At 44.8% G+C, this 20,277-nt stretch overlaps 1 protein-coding gene across 1 annotated transcript in view; it reads left to right on the top strand.

Moving 5' to 3' along the window:
- Window positions 1–278: 278 nt before the first annotated feature.
- Window positions 279–20,277, top strand: part of TAF4B (TATA-box binding protein associated factor 4b) — a 166,194-nt gene continuing 146,195 nt past the window's right edge. The window contains exon 1 of the mRNA XM_015121709.3: window positions 279–1,192. Within this exon, the coding sequence (XP_014977195.1) occupies window positions 850–1,192 (343 nt within the window). The 5' untranslated portion in view covers window positions 279–849. The remainder of the gene's footprint in view (window positions 1,193–20,277) is intronic.

The following is a 20,277-nucleotide window of genomic DNA, read 5'->3' as shown; positions in this document are numbered from 1 at the left end:
AAAATGCGTGATTGAATTCTTATTGAGTCACTCTTCTCGGAAATCAGTCCTCCCCATTTTCTCCTTAAAAAATAGAATCCTGGAGATAGTCTAGTCCCGGCTTTTCGAGGAACAAACAACGGGGGACACAGAGAAACACGGATGCCGCAGTTTTCTAAGTGCGGCTTGCCCCTCCCACGTGATAGGTTTCTGGTATCGCCCCTCCTTGCTGGGGATTCAGGGGAAAATTCTAACGCTCCGTGGAGCCGTCCCCAGTGACGTCACGGGCGCGGCTCCGCTCCTTGACCAATCACGCGGCTGGATCCCGGGGAAGCCCGGGGCGGCGGCGGCGGCCTGGGCGCGTGCGCGAGGTCTCCGCGTGGCTATATAAACATGGCTGGCGTGGCCGCGCGGAGGGGCCGTGCCAAACGCGCGTAGGGGTCTATGGGCGCTCTGTGTTCGTAGTTTTGAAATTTCTGGCGGGGGAGCCGCTGCGCAGAGTTAGGCTCGAGGTGCGAGCTACGACCTTCCGGGAGCCGCACGTCCAGGCTCCGCAGCAGCGGGACCCGAGCGTGAGGCGCCGGGCTGAGGCAGCGCACGTGTGAGCGCCGCTGAGGAAGCTGCGAGAGGTCGGGCGGGTGTCGCTCCGGGGGCAGCCCAGGCTCGCGCGGACGGGAGGAAGGTCCGGGACGCGCGTGTCCTGCCGGGCAGCCGGCGCCCGTCATTGGTTTCGCTGCTGCGGCCCCCGCGCCTCTCCCCAGCGATGCTGTGGAGCCCGAACCGCACCGGAGTCGGCTGCCACGCGCCAAGCCTCCCCTCACCTCTGCTCCTGGAACCGCAGCGCCGCAGCTGCTGCTGAGCCCCTGGGGGATGCCCGCCGGCCTCACCGAACCCGCCGGCGCCGCTTCCCCGGCTGCTGTGAGCGCCTCGGGGACCGTGACCATGGCCCCGGCCGGGGCGCTGCCGGTGCGAGTGGAGAGCACTCCTGTGGCCCTGGGCGCCGTGACTAAGGCTCCTGTCAGCGTCTGCGTGGAGCCCACGGCGTCCCAGCCCCTGCAGTCCCCCGTGGGGACCCTGGTGACCAAAGTGGCTCCGGTCAGCGCCCCTCCTAAACTCAGCAGCGGCCCTAGGCTGCCTGCTCCTCAGATAGTCGCCGTGAAAACCCCCAACACCACGACGATCCAGTTTCCTGCTAATTTGCAGCTTCCTCCAGGTATGTTGATCACCCTTTCCAGCCTCGTCTGTCGGTCCAGCTGGCGGTGATGGGAAAAGTCGTAGCCCCAGATTGCTCCTAAAAAAACCTCTGAGCCACGGGAACCTTTCATAATCTTGACTTTACAGTGAACACATTCTTTTTTGTGTCATTACTGCGTGGTTTTTCTTTTCATATTTAAGGAAAGAATCTTTTCACCTAAGTCACACAGTAAAAAGCTATATCAAACTAATTTTCGGGGGAGGGCTTTCAGGCACTGACTCTTAGGTGGGGGAGATAATATAGCTAAAGTTAATTTCCATGTGGAGGAAGGACCAGTTTGTACCGTGGATTTCCATACGCTTTGATGTCGAAGTGCGTTGTACTTATTTTATTAATTATGAATGAATGAATGAACGAATGAGGTATGGTTTCGCTCTGTTGCCCAGTCTGGAGTGCAGTGACGCGATCACGGCTCACTGGAACCTCGAACTCCTGGGCCCAATCGATCCTCCCGCCTCGGCCTCCCAAAGTGCTGGGATTGCAGGCGTGAGCCACCGGGCACGGCCTAACGGTGAAGTTCTTGTGTATTAAAACTGAAAGAGATTTTAAAATTTAACCAAGTCAGAATAGTTTTACCGCTTTCTAGTACCAAGTACGAATAATGCTGTTCCTGCACAATCTTTAAATGTCTTAATGATTCTAACTTTCAATTAGCAGAATCCCTGACTGGGAACACGTGCCACAGTTGACAAACAGATCAGAGTCACGCAGTTGTTACAGTTGCAATTGAAGCTGTCCGATGAATGCTACTGTTAATGAGTCACTACTTTCTATCATAAGGCTTTTTACTCTGTTGGGCTGTATTTCATGATTTCTATAAAGGTTTTGCTTTGTGATAATTTACATATTGTAAATATGCTGAATGATTTTGGGGTGTTCAGTCTTTACTGAAAGTCTCTTGGAATTTGCTTTCTATTAATTTTGTTTAGCAGTTATTGGAACTCTGACCTGCAAAGATGGTAAAAAAAAAAAAAAAAGGGGAAGCATTGATTCAAAAGATTCTATAACCCTTAATAAAATGGCAGGGGTCCTTTTTGTATGTAATATTGTTGTTAGTCATACACGTTGTGAATAGATTATGTTTTTCACTTTTTATGAAGTTCTATTTCAGTTTTATATGGTATACAAGGTATGTAAAACTGTTAAGGCAGTGTTACAGCAGTGTGCAGCACCTAATACATTATTTGGCAGTTCTAAATTGTTATTCTACGTTGTTATTCTGCATATATGTTTATAAATTAGTTCTGAATGTGTTAGAATGAAATCACCGCCTAATTTGTTAAACTGTAAATCCTATCTAGTCACTGAAGTTTATTTATAAATAATAAAAAAAAAAAAAGTATTAAGAAAGAACTGTCGGAAAGGCTAAGGCACGAGAATTGCTTGAACCTGGGAGGTGGAGGTTGCAGTAAGCCAAGATACCTTGCCAGTGCACTCCAGCCTGGGCAACAGAGCGAAACTCTGTCCCTCCCCATCCCTTCCCACCCCCCACAAAGAAAGAACTGTCAAGAGTGAAAACTTTCTGGTAAGTGAGAGTGAATCACTTACTGGAGGATTGGGGCCTTACCATGCTAAGCACTTTTAACAAATTATTTATATTCTTTTATTTGTTGGTCATAATAGGTAGCAAATAAGGAAAGAGGTATCTAAGAGTAAATAATTTGTCCAATGCCAGGCAACCCATAGGTGTCAGGGGGAGTTTTAGCTCAGGTCTGTTTAACTCTATTCTTTCCACAACTCTATGCTTATTTTTTACTTGTATGTGTACGGTATGCGTCATTGAGTGTCAGTAATGAAAGGTGATTCAGAGAACTTTAGATTCCAGTCTTTCATTTTATATACCAAGGAACCAAAACTGAAACTTGGCAGAGTTAAATAGTAGCAAACTAGGACCGTAGTCTAATTATATTCATGGCACTGTATTAAATCATTGCATGCTGTTTACCTCTGAGAAACCCCTACAAAAGAGAGAAAGAAGATAATTTGTCTTTAGGAATTGGTCGTTATAGAGGATGTGGGGTTTTGCTTTTGGGGATTTCTGCTGACATGTGGCAGAAGGGTGTACTAATTACATCTGTGCTCTTATTGGGCAGGATAAGACAAACAATAATTGAAGAATGAAATGGAAAGACTGATTAAAGTAACTTTTTAAAAACGTTATGAATCTTGTACTATTTCTTTTCTTTCTTTCTTTTTTTTTTTTTTTCCTGAGACAGAGTGTCACTCTGTTGCCCAGGCTGGAGTGCAGTCGCATGATCTAGGCTTACTGCAACCTCTGCCTCCCAGGTTCAAGCGATTCTCCCGTCTCAGCCTCTCGAGTAGCTGGGATTATAGGCACACACCACCAGGCTCAGCTAATTTCTATATTTTTAGTAGAGATAGGGTTATACCATGTTGGCTAGGCTGGTCTCGAACTCCTGACCTCAAGTGATCTGCCTGCTTTGGCCTCTCAAAGTATTGGGATTACAGGCGTGAGCCACTGCGCCGGCCTGAATCTCGTACTATTTCTTTTGCATACCAAGAATTAGTGCTTGATTACACAAGGGTGCTTATATATGTCAGTTCCTCATTTTCCAAGATAATCAATACTTTAAGTATTTGATTCTCTTTACTTCAGAATTTCATCTATGAACAGAACTGGTTTAAAAAAAAATATATATATATATATATGTGCACCACAGGTTTTTCTAGGGAGCAGGAACTGGAAATAAAAAGTATGCACAAGAGGGTGTTTGAGGAAATATTAATAAAAGGTTTGCAGTAATTTCTTCAATCTTCTCTTTTGTGAACGTGGGGTTTTAGGCTGAACTGTGGTTCTTTCTCTTCTTGATATTCTTCATCTTGTCTATCACCTGTTTGAGAATGATAAGCAAGGACTTGATTCCTTCTTTTAGGTCATCAACTGGGATAAATTCCGCATGATAGTTGTACTGTGCAAAGGTGTGAAAGTTACTTATGAAGCACTGAGGTCCCTTTTCATCAGCCTGTCTTCATGCTGAGACAGGGCATAGAATTTGCATCTCCTTTCCCAACTTAGAGATCCAGTCCTTGGATAAGTTCTTTGTTTCCACTCTGTCTTTATCAAAGGGATACAGTGTACATGATCACCACCTCCACAGTTGTCACAGTGCTGCTGGGCTTCATGAAATGAGGGGTATTCTTTTCAGTGTTCACACACCATCCACTGGTTGATTTTTAGACTGTAGAGTCAGCATAAAGTGATAGTGGCCATGGCGTTATTCTGTCGGTAGTCAGCCCTCAGGAGAAAGTGCTGGTGCTCCTCTCCTAAGGCTCTTCCTCAAGGTGAGGTTAGGTTCTGCTACGTTTCCATTTGGGTGCCATGCTTTCACCCTCATAGTACTCCCACACTTTGTTTTCTTTTTGATTACAAGGTCCACAGAAGCAGGGACTCTCTGTCACTGTTATTCTCAGGGCCTAGTAAGTTGCACACAGAGAAGGCACTTAAGTATTTGAATGTAGGCATATGTGGAGAGAGTAGGGGGCAATAGGTCTGTAGCCCCTAAGGGACTCTGAGGGCCATCACACACATCAGTGTGTTGAGTTTTGATTTCTTTGCTTATTCTACTTACAAAAGCAGTATATATTCATGTGAAAATCACTAAAATGTAATTTCCACTTCAAAGTATTATAATTAACAAACTTGTGGTGTGTTTTTTTTGCCTTTTTTTTTTTTTTTTTTTTTTTTTTGACGGAGTTTCGCTCTTGTTGCCCAGGCTGGAGTGCAATGGTGCGATTTGGCTCACCACAACCTTTGCCTCCTGGGTTCAAGCGATTCTCCTGCCTCAGCCTCCCGAGCACCTGGGATTACAGGCATGCGCCACCACGCTCGGCTAATTTTTGTATTTTTAGTGGAGATGAGGTTTCTTTATGTTGGTCAGGCTGGTCTTGAACTCCCGACCTCAAGTTATCTGCCTGCCTCGACCTCCCAAAATGCTGAGATTACAAGTGTGAGCTGCCCAGCCACTTGTTTTTTTTGGAGACAGAGTCTCACTCTGTTGCCCAGGTTGGAGTGCAGTGGCACGATCTCAGCTCACTGCAACCTCTGCCTCCCAGGTTCAAGCAATTCTCATGTCTTAGCTGCCAAGTAGCTGGGATTACAGGTGTGTGCCACCACACCAGGCTAATTTTTTTCTTTTTAGTAGAGACAGGATTTTGCTATGTTGGCCAGGCTGATCTTTGAATTCCTGGCCTCAAGTGATGTGCTGATCTCAGCCTCCCAAACTGCTGAGACTACAGGCATGAGCCCCTGCGCCCGGCCTATTGTGTCTTTTAAGTGTTGGTGTGTCTGGAGTTGGTTCCTTCTGGTGGGTTTGTGATCTCGCTGACTTCAAGAATGAAGCTATGACCTTCGTGGTGAGTGTTACAGCTCTTACAGATGGCACAGACCCAAAGAGTGAGCAGTAGCAAGGTTTATTTTGAAGAGCGAAAGAACATAGCTTCCACAGCGTGGAAGGGGACCCGAGCAGGTTGCTGCCGCTGCTGGCTGGGGTGGCCAGCTTTTATTCCCTTATTGGCCCCTCCCATGTTCTGTTTCTTTCCTATCAGAGTGCCCTTTTTTCAGTTCTCCCTGTGATTCGCTACTTCTAGGATCCTGCTGATTGGTGCATTTTGCATTTTACAGAGTGCTGATTGGTGCCTTTTACAGAACTGTGATTGGTGCATTTTACAGAGCGCTGATTGGTGCATTTTACAATCCTCTTGCTAGCTACAGAGCGCTGATTGGTGTGTTTTTACAGAGCACTGATTGGTGCATTTTACAATCCTCTTGTAAGACAGAAAAGTTATCCAAGTCTGCACTCGACCTAGGAAGTCCAGCAGGCTTCACCTCTCAATCCCCCCTCTAAACAGGACACCCCAACTGCTGTTGGGAATTGGGCAATGACCGCTCTAGTTACTTCCTGCTGGATAGGGGCGAAAAAGGGGCCCTGCAGTTGTAGTGTCCTTCAGAGGTGAACTCTCTAGGCCAGTCAAAGGGCCAGTGGGTTGGTCCAGGGGTCCTCAGTAGAAGTTGTGAGTTGAGCTCATTTGGGGTTCCATTTGTAAGACCATCTGTAGCTTGATGACCTCGATCCTGGAGGAAACAAATTGACAAGGAGGTTAAAAACACAGGTCCCGAAGGCGAGTAATAGCAAGATGGCTGTCACAGGACCTAGAAAGGGGAGAAGCCATGTCGCCCAACTCCAGAGTTTGGGATGAGTTTGAAAGGCATTGTTTGATTTCAGAAGCCTTTTCCTGTAAATGCTGGGTGGCATCTCATACTGGTTAGTATAAAAGCAACACTTCCCCTAAGGAGGTGCAAAGTCCTCATTTCTCAGTAGTGAGGAGGTCTAGGCCTCAGTGGTTTTGGAGAGTCACTGCTGCCAAAGAGTCTATTTGGGATTGTAGAGTAAGGATAGATTTTGTTATTGTTTTGCAAACTGTCTGAGAAATCCTTTGAGAGTATGTGGTAGTAGGATAATGAAGTAGATAAACTGGCTATTCTGGTTCCTGTAGCGGTGGCCATTCCTAACCCTATAAGTAGTGGTATTAGTTGTATGGCCCTGCGCTGACGGACTTGAATTTTGAGGGGCACTGATAGGGTCTGATTTTCTGGGGCAATGTCAATGTTGGGACTTAGAAAGGCTAAGCTGCAGGTGCCTGTCTAGTTGGGAGGCAGATATAGGTTGAAGATCCACATAAGAATAATATGGCTTGGCTGGGTAGACAGAACTGGTTGTGTATGTTAAAAAGGCATATGAATTTGTTGTTTTCGTTTTCCCATACTCCTAAAGTACTTGCCAAGGTAGCTCCGGTGAGTGGCTGGAAAGGGGTGTTGGGAGCAAACTGAGTGGCTCCCTGTGTTCTATTTTCCCACTGGAGAAAAAACTATTTTGTATCTACTAGGAAGCATTCAAGAGAGTAATTGAAAGAGGAGATGAGAAGGCATTCACTAGTGGTGGGGGCGCTGCTGCAGGGGGTCCAGAGGTGAATGGTCATGCAGGGAGTATGTTTGCCATTACAAAACCTGAACTGTTTGTTAAGCAGGGAGGAAGTGATGATTTTGGGAGGCCCTGAGAAGCAGACAAACCATCTGAATGGAGCTGTTTGGGTGACTTGGAAGTTGCTATGATCAGTTGGGGCTTGAAGTTGTAGGGTGTAATTATGCTGATGGGATAGTAGGTGCCCCAGGGCCAGGCCTGATAACAGGTTGCGCTGGATGCATAAAGGGGCTTGGAAAGTTAAGATGGTATTTGTGGTTACAGGGCCGTGTATGGGCTTTTAATTGCTCGTGTGAATTATTTCATGAATTAGGACTTTAACCACTTCCTCAGCCTTCTCTGTCTTGCAGTGGAAGGCTTCTGTCCAATTTATAAAGGTATCAGCACAGATCAACAAGTATTGAAATCCCCTTGACTTAGGCATATGGGTGAAGTCTGACTGCCAGTCCTCTCCAGAATAGTGCCCTATTCTTTGTTCCCCCAGAGGGGCCTTATGATGGACCAAGGGATTATTCCTTTGGCACACCTCACAGACTTTGACTACTTGCTGGATGGTCTGGAGGAGATTTGGCCCTGTAAATAGGGATTTGGCTATTTGATGAGTGTTCTCAATACCTATATGAAAAGTTTGGTGGAGGGTCTTAAGTATTTTCCACTGGCTCACTTTGGGTATGAATACCTTTCCCCCTTCTGTCATTAACCACCGCGAGGGGAGAAAACTGTGCCCCGGTGAAAGTCCCCATTCTGTTTCAGTCGGAGAATACTGGGGCTTAATCTCTTGGAGAGGGTTGTTCCATACCAAGGGTCCTTCCATAGGTATTCCTAACAGGAGGTTCTGCCTGGCAGCAGTTTTGGCCTCAGAGTCTGCCCGATGGTTTCCTTCTGCCTTTTTTCCTTCCCCTTTTTGATGGCTTTGGCAGTGTAAGACTGCCACCTCCCTGGGTTTTTGCACTGCGTGCAATAACTTCATGATCTCCTTGAGGTATTTAATGGGGGTTCCCTCAGAGGTTAGGAACTCCCTTTCTTTCCATATTGCAGCATGACCATGTAGGATTAGATAAGCATACTTGCTATCTGTATACACATTTATTCTTTTTTCCTTTCCCAGTTCTAAGGCTCGGGTAAGTGCCGCTAGTTCTGCTAGCTGGGTGCTGGTCCCTTGGGGAAGAGGCTTACTTTCAAGTACTGTTACATCACTAACTGTGGCATAACTTGCCCTTCGTATCCCATTCTCCACAAATGGACTTCGTCGATATATAGGTTAAGGTCAGGATTAGCTAAGGGGACTTAAAAGAGATCCTCTTGGGCAGCATAGGTCTGGGCCACAATTTGTTGGCAGTCATGCTCGATTGGTTCTCCATCCTCTGGGAGAAAAGTAGCAGGGTTGAGGGCTGCACACATACATATTTGAAGCACTGGTCCCTTAAGGAGTAGCGCCTGATATCTAAGCGGGCAGTTGTCTGATAGCCATAAACTTCCTTTGGCACCTAGTATGCCATTTACATCATGAGTAGTACAGACAGTGAGATCCTTTCCTTGTATTATTTTGATAGCCTCTGATACTAAGATGGTCACCACCACAGCTACCTGTAAACAGTGAGACCAGTCTTTTAGTACTACATCAATTTCCATACTTAGGTGTGCCACTGGTTGTGAGATTGTCCCATGAGTTTGAGTAAGTGCTCCAAGAGCTATTCCCACTCTCTGTGGCATATAAAGAGCAGCTTTGTCCTGTGGGAAGGCTTAAGGCTGGAGCTTGTTCTAGGGCCTGCTTTAAGGTTTTGAAGGCTATTTTTGCCTCTGGTTCCCATTCTACTAGATACAGTATTTGCCCTCTGGGTCTCCTTGATTAGTGTATGGAGTGGCCTGGCCATCTTGCTGTAGCCGGGGATCTGTAGTTGGCAAAAGCTGGTGATCCCACGGAACCCCTGCAACTGTTTTAATGTCCTAGGGCAAGGATAAGCCAGTATAGGTTGTATTCGTTCCTTGCTGAGGGCCCTGGTTGCTCTGGCTAAGATTAGGCTTAGATATTTGACTTGTTGTAGGCAGAGCTGGGCCTTCAATTTAGACGCCTTGTACCCTTGCTTAGCTAGAAAGTTCAAGAGATCTAGAGTAGCCTGCTGGCATGAGGCTTCTGAACTGGTAGCCAAAAGTAAATCATCCACATACTGAAGGACCAGAGTGCCCGGACTTGAGAAGTGGCCTAGGTCTTGTGCCAGTGCCTGACCAAACAGATGAGGGGTATCCCTAAACCGTTGAGGCAAGACTGTCCACATAAGTTGGGATGTGTGGTCTGTGGGATCCTCAAAGGCAAAGAGAAACTGGGAGTCAGAGTGCAGGGGAATGCAGAAGAAGGCATCCTTGAGGTCCAGAACAGTGAACCATTCTGCTTCCTCTGGTATTTGAGAGAGCAGGGTATAGGGGTTGGGTACAACTGCATATAGAGGAATTACTGCCTCATTGATGAGTCTAAGATCTTGCACTAGTCTCCACTGACTGTTTGGTTTTTGTACTCCTAGAATTGTGGTGTTGCAGGGACTGCTGCATTTTCTTACAAAGCCTTGAGCTTTTAAATGTCTAACAATATCCTGTAATCCTTTATGAGCTTCAGGCCTTAAGGGATATTGCCTTTGATAAGGAAAAGTGATGGGGTCTTTTAGCCTGATTTGGACTGAGTGGCATTTTTTGTCCTTCAAATTGTCCTTCCAATGCCCAGATTTCAGGGTTGATTCCCTCCTCAAGTAGGGGACAACAAATGGGTAACTGGTTTCCCATATTCATGCAGATAATAACTCCAGCTTTGGCTAATATGTCCCTCCCTAATAAGGGTGTGGGACTTTCAGGCATAACAAGAAAGGCGTGTGAAAAGAGCAAAGTCTCCCAATTACAACTGAGCAGGTGGGAGTAATACCTGGTTACAGGCTCTCCCAGGATTCCTCAGATGGTAATGGACCTTGAGGTTGGCTGCCTGGGGCAGGAGATTAACACTGAGAAGGCTGCGCTGGTGTCCAGGAGGAAGTCAATTTCCTGGTCCTTGATGGTTAAATTTACCGGGGCTCAGTGAGGTTGATGATGTGAGCTGGGGCTTGCCCTGAGCACCCTGAGTCCTGTTGTTGGATCATCTGGTTGGGGGCTCCTGTCTCAGAGAACCTTTGTTTTCTAGGGCAGTGTGCCTTCCAGGGATTGCCTTGGCATAGTGGACATGGGTGAGGGGGCAGCTTGTTTCTCATTGGACAATGTTTTTTACAGTGTCCTTGCAAACCACACTGATAACAAGCCCTACCGGGTTATTGCCCTGCTCCATTTTCTGTCCTCCGTGAACCATCAAGGTTTGTTTGTCTGAGGGCCATGACTAAGGCTGCGGCCTTTCTCTTATCTCGCTTTTCCTTTTCGTCCTGTTCCTCTTGGTCCCTATTATAGAACACTGAGGTTGCCAGGTTTAATAATGCCTCCAGATTTTGTTCAGGGCCCAGGGGTCGCTTTTGGAGCTTTCTCCTGATATCTGCAGCTGATTGCATAATAAACTTACCTTTGAGGATGAATTAACCCTCGAGGGAGTTGGGTGACAGGGGAGTATATTTTCTTAAGGCCTCCCATAGCTGCTTTCGGAAGGCAGTAAGATTTTCTTCCTTTTCCGGAATTATGGTGGACATCATTGAATAATTCATGGGCTTTTTCCTAATTCTCCTTAGTCCTTCTAGAACACGGGTCAACAGATGTTTGTGATTCCAGTCCCCATGATCTGAGTCTAGATCCCAGTGGGGATCCATACTGGGGATGGCTTGCTGACCGGTAGGGAATTTGTCCCTTTCTTTGGCTGTCATTCTGTCATTTACTTGACTAAGAGACCAGGTATCTCCAAACTCTCGGGCTGCAGCTAAAGCACATTCTTCTCATTAAAGGCCAGGGTTTGATCTAACAATAGCATGACATCTCTCCAAGTGAAGTTGAAGGTTTGCCCTAGACCCTGTAGGACATCTGTATACCTATCAGGATTATCTGAAAACTTCCCCAGGTCTACCTTCATCTGCTTTAAATCAGAGAGGGAGAAGGGACATGTACCTGGGTTGGGCCAAATTCCCCTCCCCCTACAGCTTGAAGGGGACATAACCGATAGCCTGGGGGTTTTTGCGATAGCCTGGGGGTTTTTGCGGTCCCTTGGAGATTTCTTGCTGTTTCCTTCTGGGTGGGGGAGATAAGAGGAGGCTTATCATTAATAGGAAGGGGAGCTGTAGGGAGGCTAGGATATGGAGGTAAGCTGAGAGGTCCTCCTGTGGGATGTGGATTGCAAGCTTTGCATAGTTGTGGATTATCCTTCAATGAAAAGAAAGCTTGAACAAAAGGTGTTTCACTCCATTTGCCTTCCCTCTTACAGAAAAGGTCAAACTGCAGGATAGTATTGTAATTTATACTTCCCTCAGTTGGCCATTTTTCCCCATCAGAGAGAGAATATTGGGGCCAGGCGTAGTGCAGAAAAAAATAAGCCACTTCTTTTTCAGGGTTTTTGGGTCAAATTGGTTCCAATGGCTTAGGATACATTTTAAGGGTGAGCCTGTTGATGCCTGAGTGTTTTCCGTCTGAAAGAAAAAACTGCCCATGTATTTTTTTTTTTCTCCCCCTACCCAAGACCCACACGGTCCCTGGACCCTGCTGTTTGGAATAGTTGCGCTCACCGAAGCAACAGCGGAAACACTGGTTTTCCTCCTAGACCACAAAGGGGACCAAGGAAGGTTGGATTTAGTGGCATTCTCGAAAACCTGTACCCCTGCCTTTCCTCTTAGACCACAAAGAGGACCAAGAAAAATCGGATTTAGTGGCCTTTACTGACACATTCTCGAAAACCTGTTAGAGTCCTAAGCATTTTCTCTTGTTGGTATTGGGACCTTACTCTTGTCCTATAAAGATGATATGCCTCAAAATGGAGTGGAGGGTCATACCCCGAGGGAGGGAAGGGATCTCCAGGGTTGGAAGAGTGACGCTTTTTGTCCTCTCTTCTTATCATATGAATAGGAAGGATATAATTTCTGAGGCTCCCCATATCCTAGCTTTGGAAATAGCCTTTGTTAGGTCTGCTAGTCTGAGGAGGGATCTTAAAATTCCAGATAGTCCCCCCTCTGTGAAGGGGCTTTGGGCAAAAATTATGTCTTTGATCGGTGAGCCCGCGTGTCTAAAGAAGGGAACAGAGTCCTGAAATTAATTATTTATTATGAACAATGAACTAATATTTATACCTTTTTTAAATTACACTTTAAGTTCTAGGGTACATGTGCACAACGTGCAGGTTTGTTACTCACGCAAACATATGCCATGTTGATGTGCTGCACCCATTAACTCGTCATTTATATTAGGTATATCTCCTAATGCTATCCCTCCCACCTCCTTCCACTCCACGACAGGTCCCAGTGTGTAATGTTCTCCACCCTGTGTCCAAGGGTTCTCATTGTTTAATTCCCACCTATGAATGAGAATATGCAGTGTTTGGTTTTCTGTCCTCATGAAATTTTGCTCAGAATGATGGTTTCCAGCTTCATCCATGTCCCTACAAAGGACATGAACTCATCCTTTTTTATGACTGCATAGTATTCCATGGTGGATATGTGCCACATTTTCTTAATCTGGTCTATCATTGATGGACATTTGGATTGGTTCCAAGTTTTTGCTATTGTGAATAGTGCCCCAATAAACATAACGTGTGCATGTGTCTATATAGCAGCATGATTTATAATCCTTTGAGTATATACCCAGTAATGGGAAGACTGGGTCAATGGTATTTCTAGTTCTAGATCCTTGAGGAATCGCCACACTGTCTTCCACAATGGTTGAACTAGTTTACAGTTCCACCAACAGTGTAAAAGTGTTCCTATTTCTCCACATCCTCTCCAGCACCTGTTGTTTCCTGACTTTTTGATGATCGCCATTCTAACTGCTGTGAGATGGTATCTCATTGTGGTTTTGATTTGCATTTCTCTGATGGCCAGTGATGATGAGCATTTTTTCATGTGTCTGTTGGCTGCATAAATGTCTTCTTTTGAGAACTGTCTGTTCATATCCTTTGCCCACTTTTTGGTGGGGTTGTTTGATTTTTTTCTTGTAAATTTATTTTAAGTTCTTTGTAGATTCTGGATATTAACCCTTTGTCAGATGGGTAGATTGTGAAAATTTTCTCCCATTCTGTAGGTTCACTCTGATGGTAGTTTCTTTTGCTGTGCAGAAACTCTTTAGTTTAATTAGATTCCATTTGTCAATTTTGGCTTTTGTTGCAATTGCTTTTGGTGTTTTAGACATGAAGTCCTTGCCCATGCCTATGTCCTGAATGGTATTGCCTAGGTTTTCTTCTAGGGTTTTTATGGTTTTAAGTCTTTAATCCATCTTGAATTAATTTTTGTATAAGGTGTAAGGAAGGGATCCAATTTCAGCTTTCTACATATGGCTAGCCAGTTTTCTCAGCACCATTTATTAAATAGGGAATCCTTTCCCCATTTCTTTTTTTGGTCAGGTTTGTCAAAGATCAGATGATTGTAGATGTGTGGTATTATTTCTGAGGGCTCTGTTCTGTTCCATTGGTCTGTATCTCTGTTTTGGTACCAGTACCATGCTGTTTTGGTTACTGTAGCCTTGTAGTATAGTTTGAAGTCAGGTAGTGTGATGCCTCCAGCTTTGTTCTTTTTTTTTTTTTTTTTTTTTTTTTTTTGAGACAGAGTCTCGCTCTGTCGCCCAGGCTGGAGTGCAGTGGCGCAATCTCGGCTCACTGCAAGCTCCGCCTCCCGGGTTCACGCCATTCTCCTGCCTCAGCCTCCTGAGTAGCTGGGACTACAGGCGCCCGCCACCGCGCCCGGCTAATTTTTTGTATTTTTAGTAGAAACGGGGTTTCACCGTGGTCTCGATCTCCTGACCTTGTGATCCGCCCGCCTCGGCCTCCCAAAGTGCTGGGATTACAGGCGTGAGCCACCGCGCCCGGCAGCTTTGTTCTTTTGGCTTAGGATTGTCTTGGCAATGCGGGCTCTTTTTTAGTTCCATATGAACTTTAAAGTAGTTTTTCCAATTCTGTGAAGAAAGTCACTGGTAGCTTGATGGGGATGGAATTGAATCTACAAATTACTTTGGGCAGTATGACCATTTTCATGATATTGATTCTTCCTATCCATGAGCATGGAATGTTCTTCCATTTGTTTGTATCCTCTTTTATTTCACTGAGCAGTGGTTTGTAGTTCTCCTCGAAGAGGAGTATTCCTAGTATTTTATTCTCCTTGAAGCAATTGTGAATGGGAGTTCACTTACGATTTGGCTGTCTGTTACTGGTATATAGGAATGCTTGTGATTTTTGCACATTGATTTTGTATCCTAAGACTTTGCTGAAGTTGCTTATCAGCTTAAGGAGATTTTGGGCTGAGACGATGGAGTTTTCTAAATATACGATCATGTCATCTGCAAACAGGGACAATTTGACTTCCTCTTTTCCTAATTGAATACCCTTTATTTCTTTCTCTTGCCTGATTGCTCTGGCCAGAACTTCCAACACTGTGTTGAATAGGAGTGGTGAGAGAGGGCATCCCTGTCTTGTGCCAGTTTTCAAAGGGAATGCTTACAGTTTTTGCCCATTCAGTATGGTATTGGCTGTGGGTTTGTTATAAATAGCTCTTATTATTTTGAGATACATCCCATCAATACCTCTCAATACAATTATTGAGAAATTTTAGCATGAAGGACTTTTGAAATTTAAGGTCTTTTCTGCATCTATTGAGATAATCATATGGTTTTTGTCTTTGGTTCTGTTTATATGCTGGATTACGTTTATTGATTGGCGTATGTTGAACCAGCCTTGCATCCCAGGGATGAAACCAACTTGATCGTGGTGGATAAGCTTTTTGATGTGCTGCTGGATTCGGTTTGCCAGTATTTTATTGAGGATTTCTGCATTGATGTTCATCAGGGATATTGGTCTAAAATTCTCTTATTTTGTTGAGTCTCTGCCAGGCTTTGGTATCAGGATAATGCTGGTCTCATAAAATGCGTTAGGGAGGATTCCGTCTTTTTCTGTTGATTGGAATAGTTTCAGAAGGAATAGTGCCAGCTCCTCTTTGTACCTCTGGTAGAATTCAGCTGTGAATCCGTCTGGTCCTGGACTTTTTTTGGTTGGTAGGCTATTAATTATTGCCTCAATTTCAGAGCCTGTTACTGGTCTATTCAGGGATTCAACTTCCTGGTTTAGTCTTGGGAGGGTGTATGTGTCCAGGAATTTATCCATTTCTTCTGGATTTTCTAGTTTATTTGTGTAGAGGTGTTTATAGTATTTTCTGATGGTAGTTTGTATTTCTGTGGGATCGGTGGTGATATACCCTTTATCATTTTTTATTGCATCTATTTGATTCTTCTCTCTTTTCTTCTTTATTAGTCTTGCTAGAGGTCTCTCAATTTTGTTGATCTTTTCAAAAAACCAGCTCCTGGATTCATTGATTTTTTGAAGGGTTTTTTGTGTCTCTATCTCCTTCAGTTCAGCTCTGATCTTACTTATTTCTTGCCTTCTGCTAGCTTTTGAACGTGTTTGCTCTTGCTTCTCTAGTTCTTTTAATTGTGATGTTAGGGTGTGGTGTCAATTTTAGATCTTTCCTGCTTTCTCTTGTGGGCATTTAGTGCTATAAATTTCCCTCTACACACTGCTTTAAATGTGTCCCAGAGATTCTGGTATGTTGTGTCTTTGTTCTTCTTAGTTTCAAAGAACATCTTTATTTCTGCCTTCATTTCGTTATGCACCCAGTAGTCATTCAGGAGCAGGTTGTTCAGTTTCCATGTAGTTGAGCGGTTTTGATTGAGTTTCTTAATCCTGAGTTCTAGTTTGATTGCACTGTAGTCTGCGAGACAGTTTGTTATAATTTCTGTTATTTTACATTTGCTGAGGAGTGCTTTACTTCCAACTATGTGGTCAATTTTGGAATAAGTGTGATGTGTATATGCTCTTCATTTGGGTTAGAGAGTTCTGTAGATGTCTATCAGGTCCGCTTGATGCAGAACTGAGTTCAATTCCTGGATATCCTTGTTAACGTTCTGTCTTGTTGATCTGTCTGATGTTGACAGTGGGGTGTTAAAGTTTCCCATTATTATTGTGTGGGAGTCAAAGTCTCTTTGTAGGTCTCTAAGGACTTGCTTTATGAATCTGGGTGTTCCTGTATTGGGTGCATATATATTTAGGTTAGCTCTTCTTGTTTAATTGATCCCTTTACCATTATGTAATGGCCTTCTTTGTCTCTTTTGATCTTTGTTGGTTTAAAGTCTGTTTTATCAGAGACTAGGATTGCAACCCCTGCCTTTTTTTGTTTTCTATTTGCTTGGTAGATCTTCCTGCATCCCATTATTTTGAGCCTATGTGTGCCTCTGCATGTGAGATGGGTCTCCTGAATACAGCAAACTGATGGTCTTGACTCTTTATCCAGTTTGCCAGTCTCTGTCTTTTCATTGGAGCATTTAGCCCATTTACATTTAAGGTTAATACTGTTATGTGTGAACTTGAGCCTTTCGTGATGTTAGCTGGTTATTTTGCTCATTAGTTGATGCAGTTTCTTCCTTGCATCGATGGTCTTTAAAATGTGGCATGTTTTTGCAGTGGCTGGTACCGGTTTTTCCTTTCCATGTTTAGTGCTTCCTTCAGGAGCTCTTGTAGGGCAGGCCTGGTGGTGACAAAATCTCTCAGCATTTGCTTCTGTGTAAAGGATTTTATTTCTCCTTCACTTAGGAAGCTTAGTTTAGCTGGATATGAAATTCTGGGTTGAAAATTCCTTTCTTTAAAAATGTCGAATATTGGCCCCCACTCTCTTCTGGCTTGTAGGGTTTCTGCCGAGAGATCCACTGTTATTCTGATGGGCTTCCCTTTTTGGGTAACCCGACCTTTCTCTCTGGCTGCCCTTAACATTTTTTCCTTCATTTCAACTTTGGTGAATCTGACAATTATGTGTCTTGGAGTTGCTCTTCTCGAGGAGTATCTTGGTGGCATTCTCTGTATTTCCTGAATTTGAATGTTGATCTGCCTTGCTAGGTTGGGGAAGTTCTCCTGGATAATATCCTGCAGAGTGTTTTCTCACTTGGTTCCATTCTCCCCGTCACTTTCAGGTACACCAATCAGACATAGATTTGGTCTTTTCACATAGTCCCATATTTCTCAGAGGCTTTGTTCATTTCTTTTTACTATTTTTTTCTCTAAACTTCTCTTCTGGCTTCATTTTATTCATTTGATTTTTAATCACTGATAGTCTTTCTACCACTTGATTGAATCAGCTACTGAAGCCTGTGCATGCGTCACATAGTTCTTGTGCCATGGTTTTCAGCTCCACCAGGTCGTTTATGGTCTTCTCTACGCTGTATATTCTAGTTAGCCACTCATGTAATCTTTTTTCAAGGTTTTTGGGTTCTTTGTGATGGGTTCGAACATCCTCCTTTAGCTCAAAGAAGTTTGTTATTACTGATCGCCTGAAGCCTCCTTCTCTCAACTCGTCAAAGTCATTCTCTGTCCAGCTTCATTCCGTTGCTGGCGAGGAGCTGCATTCCTTTGGAGGAGAAGAGGTGCTCTGAATTTTAGAATTTTCAGCTCTTCTGCTCTAGTTTCTCCCCATCTTTGTGGTTTTATCTACCTTTGGTCTTCGATGATGGTGACGTACATATGGGGTTTTGGTGTGGATGTGCTTTCTGTTTGTTAGTTTTCTTTCTAACAGTCAGGACCCTCAGCTGCAGGTCTGTTGGAGTTTGCTGGAGGTCCACTGCAGACCCTGTTTGCCTGAGTATCACCAGTGGAGGTTGCAGAATGGCAAATATTGCAGAACGGCAAATGTTGCTGCCTGATCCTTCCTCTGGAAGCTCCGTCTCAGAGGGGCACAAAGCTGTATGAGGTTTCAGTCGGCCCCTACTGGGAAGTGCCTCTGAGTTAGGCTACTCGGGGATCAGGGACCCACTTGAGGAGGCAGTCTGTCTGCTCTCAGATCTCAAACTCCGTGCTAGGAGAACCACTACTCTCTTCAAAGCTGTCAGACAGGGACGTTTAAGTCTGCAGAAGTTTCTGATACCTTTTGTTCCGCCATGCCCTGCCCCCAGAGGTGGAGTCTACAGAGGCAGGTGGGCCTCCTTGAGCTGTGGTGGGCTCCTCCCAGTTCAAGTTTCCCGGCCGCTTTGTTTACCTACTCAAACCTCAGCAATGGCAAACGCCCCTCCCCCAGCCTTGCTGCTGCCTGACAGTTTGATCTCAGACTGCTGTACTAGCAGTGAGTGAGGCTGCATGGCGTGGGGACCTCTGAGCCAGGCACGGGATAAAATCCCCTGGTGTGCTGTTTGCTAAGACTGTTGGAAAAAACACAGTATTAGGGTGGGAGTGTCCCAATTTTCCAGGTACGGTGTGTCACAGCTTCCCTTGGATTCCTGGGAAAGGGAATTCCCCTACCCCTTGTGCTTCCCGGGTGAGGCAGCTTCAGCTCACATGCCATGGGCTGCACCCACTGTCCAACAAGCCCCAGTGAGATGAACCTGGTACGTCAGTTGGAAATGCAGAAATCACTGGTCTTATGCATCACTCACCCTGGGAGCTGTAGACTGGAGCTGTTCCTATTTGGCCGTCTCGGAACCTCCCCCCAAAATTTATACTAGCAATCATTCTTATAAGAGAAATTGGAAGAGCACCAGGGACAGGTAGTGATTTTTAGAAGCGGGACTAGCCTCGGAGAAGAGAGGTGGGAGGAAGTTTTTCTCACAGGTGTTAGGACCCATGAGGCAAGGGTCAGGATAGATTGGATAGATGGGCTAGTCTTGCTTGGGCTACGTAACTTTGAGAGTTCCACTCATGGCTGTAGGGTCAACCACCTTTTTGTGGGGATCCCAGAGCTGGATGTCTTTCCTCTCTGTCAACCCTTGGCTCAGCCCAGAAGTACAGGAAAAGTGGAAGCTGGTTCCAGGCAAACCAACGCTCTCAACTCCAAAGAGTCTGGAGTTGTTAGAGAGCCCTTTCCCAGAAAACCTGACACTGAGTCTTTAGTCCTGTGGCCACGCTAGTCACTTTTAACTGGCCAACAGGTGCCCAGTGTTTAGCCCTCGAATTCTAAGGAAAAATGGGACAGAATAGCAAGCAAAAGGTGTCTGATGGTACTCACCACATGGCGATATCCTGAATGAGTTCCCAAGATGTGTCCAGAGTTGGTTCCTTCTAGCGGGGTTCATGGTCTCGCTGACTTCAAGAATGAAGCTGTACCTTCGCGGTGAGTGTTACAGCTTAAAGATGGCACAGATCCATAGAGTGAGCAGTAGCAAGGTTTATTGTGAAGAGTGAAAGAACAAAGCTTCTACAGTGTGGAAGGGGACCTGAGCGGGTTGCCGCTGCTGGGTGGGGTGGCCCACTTTTATTCCCTCATTGGCCCCTCCTATGTTCCATTTCTGCTGTATCAGAGTGCCCTTTTTTTCAATCTTCCCTGCAATTGGCTACTTATAGGATCCTGCTGATTGGTGCATTTTGCAGAGTGCTGATTGGTGCATTTTACAGAACGCTGATTGGTGCATTTTACAACCCTCTTGCTAGCTACAGAGCACTGATATGTGCATTTTTGCAGAGCACTGATTGGTGCATTTTACTGTCCTCTTGTAAGACAGAAAAGTTCTCCAAATCCGCACTTGACCCAGGAAGTCCAGATGGCTTCACCTCTCATTAGTACCTATAACTGCTTCATTTTTTCAACTGCATAGTAGTCCACTGTATTGACATAATATTGTTTTTTGTCCACTTGCCTATTTGCAGGCATTGATACTATTTGAACTACTTTCTGCTGTTACAAATGATGCTGTGATAAACGTCTTTGCATGTATATTTTTGTGCAGTTTGGAAACGTGGATTTTTATAGGATAAATTGCTAGAAGTGGAATTGTTGGTTCAAATGGAAATATTTCAATAGGCATTGCTCAATTCTGCTCTCCAAATACTGTTTAAATATGTAATCAACAGTATTAATACTTAATTTTAGAAAACTACCCATGGAATCTAAGAAGTCATTTTTCAGACATTAATTAATGGTAAGAGTTTAT

Source organism: Macaca mulatta, chromosome 18 (assembly GCF_049350105.2).
Source record: "Macaca mulatta isolate MMU2019108-1 chromosome 18, T2T-MMU8v2.0, whole genome shotgun sequence".
Lineage (NCBI taxonomy): Eukaryota > Metazoa > Chordata > Mammalia > Primates > Cercopithecidae > Macaca > Macaca mulatta.
Note: the sequence above shows the minus strand (reverse complement) of the source record. Positions and strands in the feature narration are given on the sequence as shown.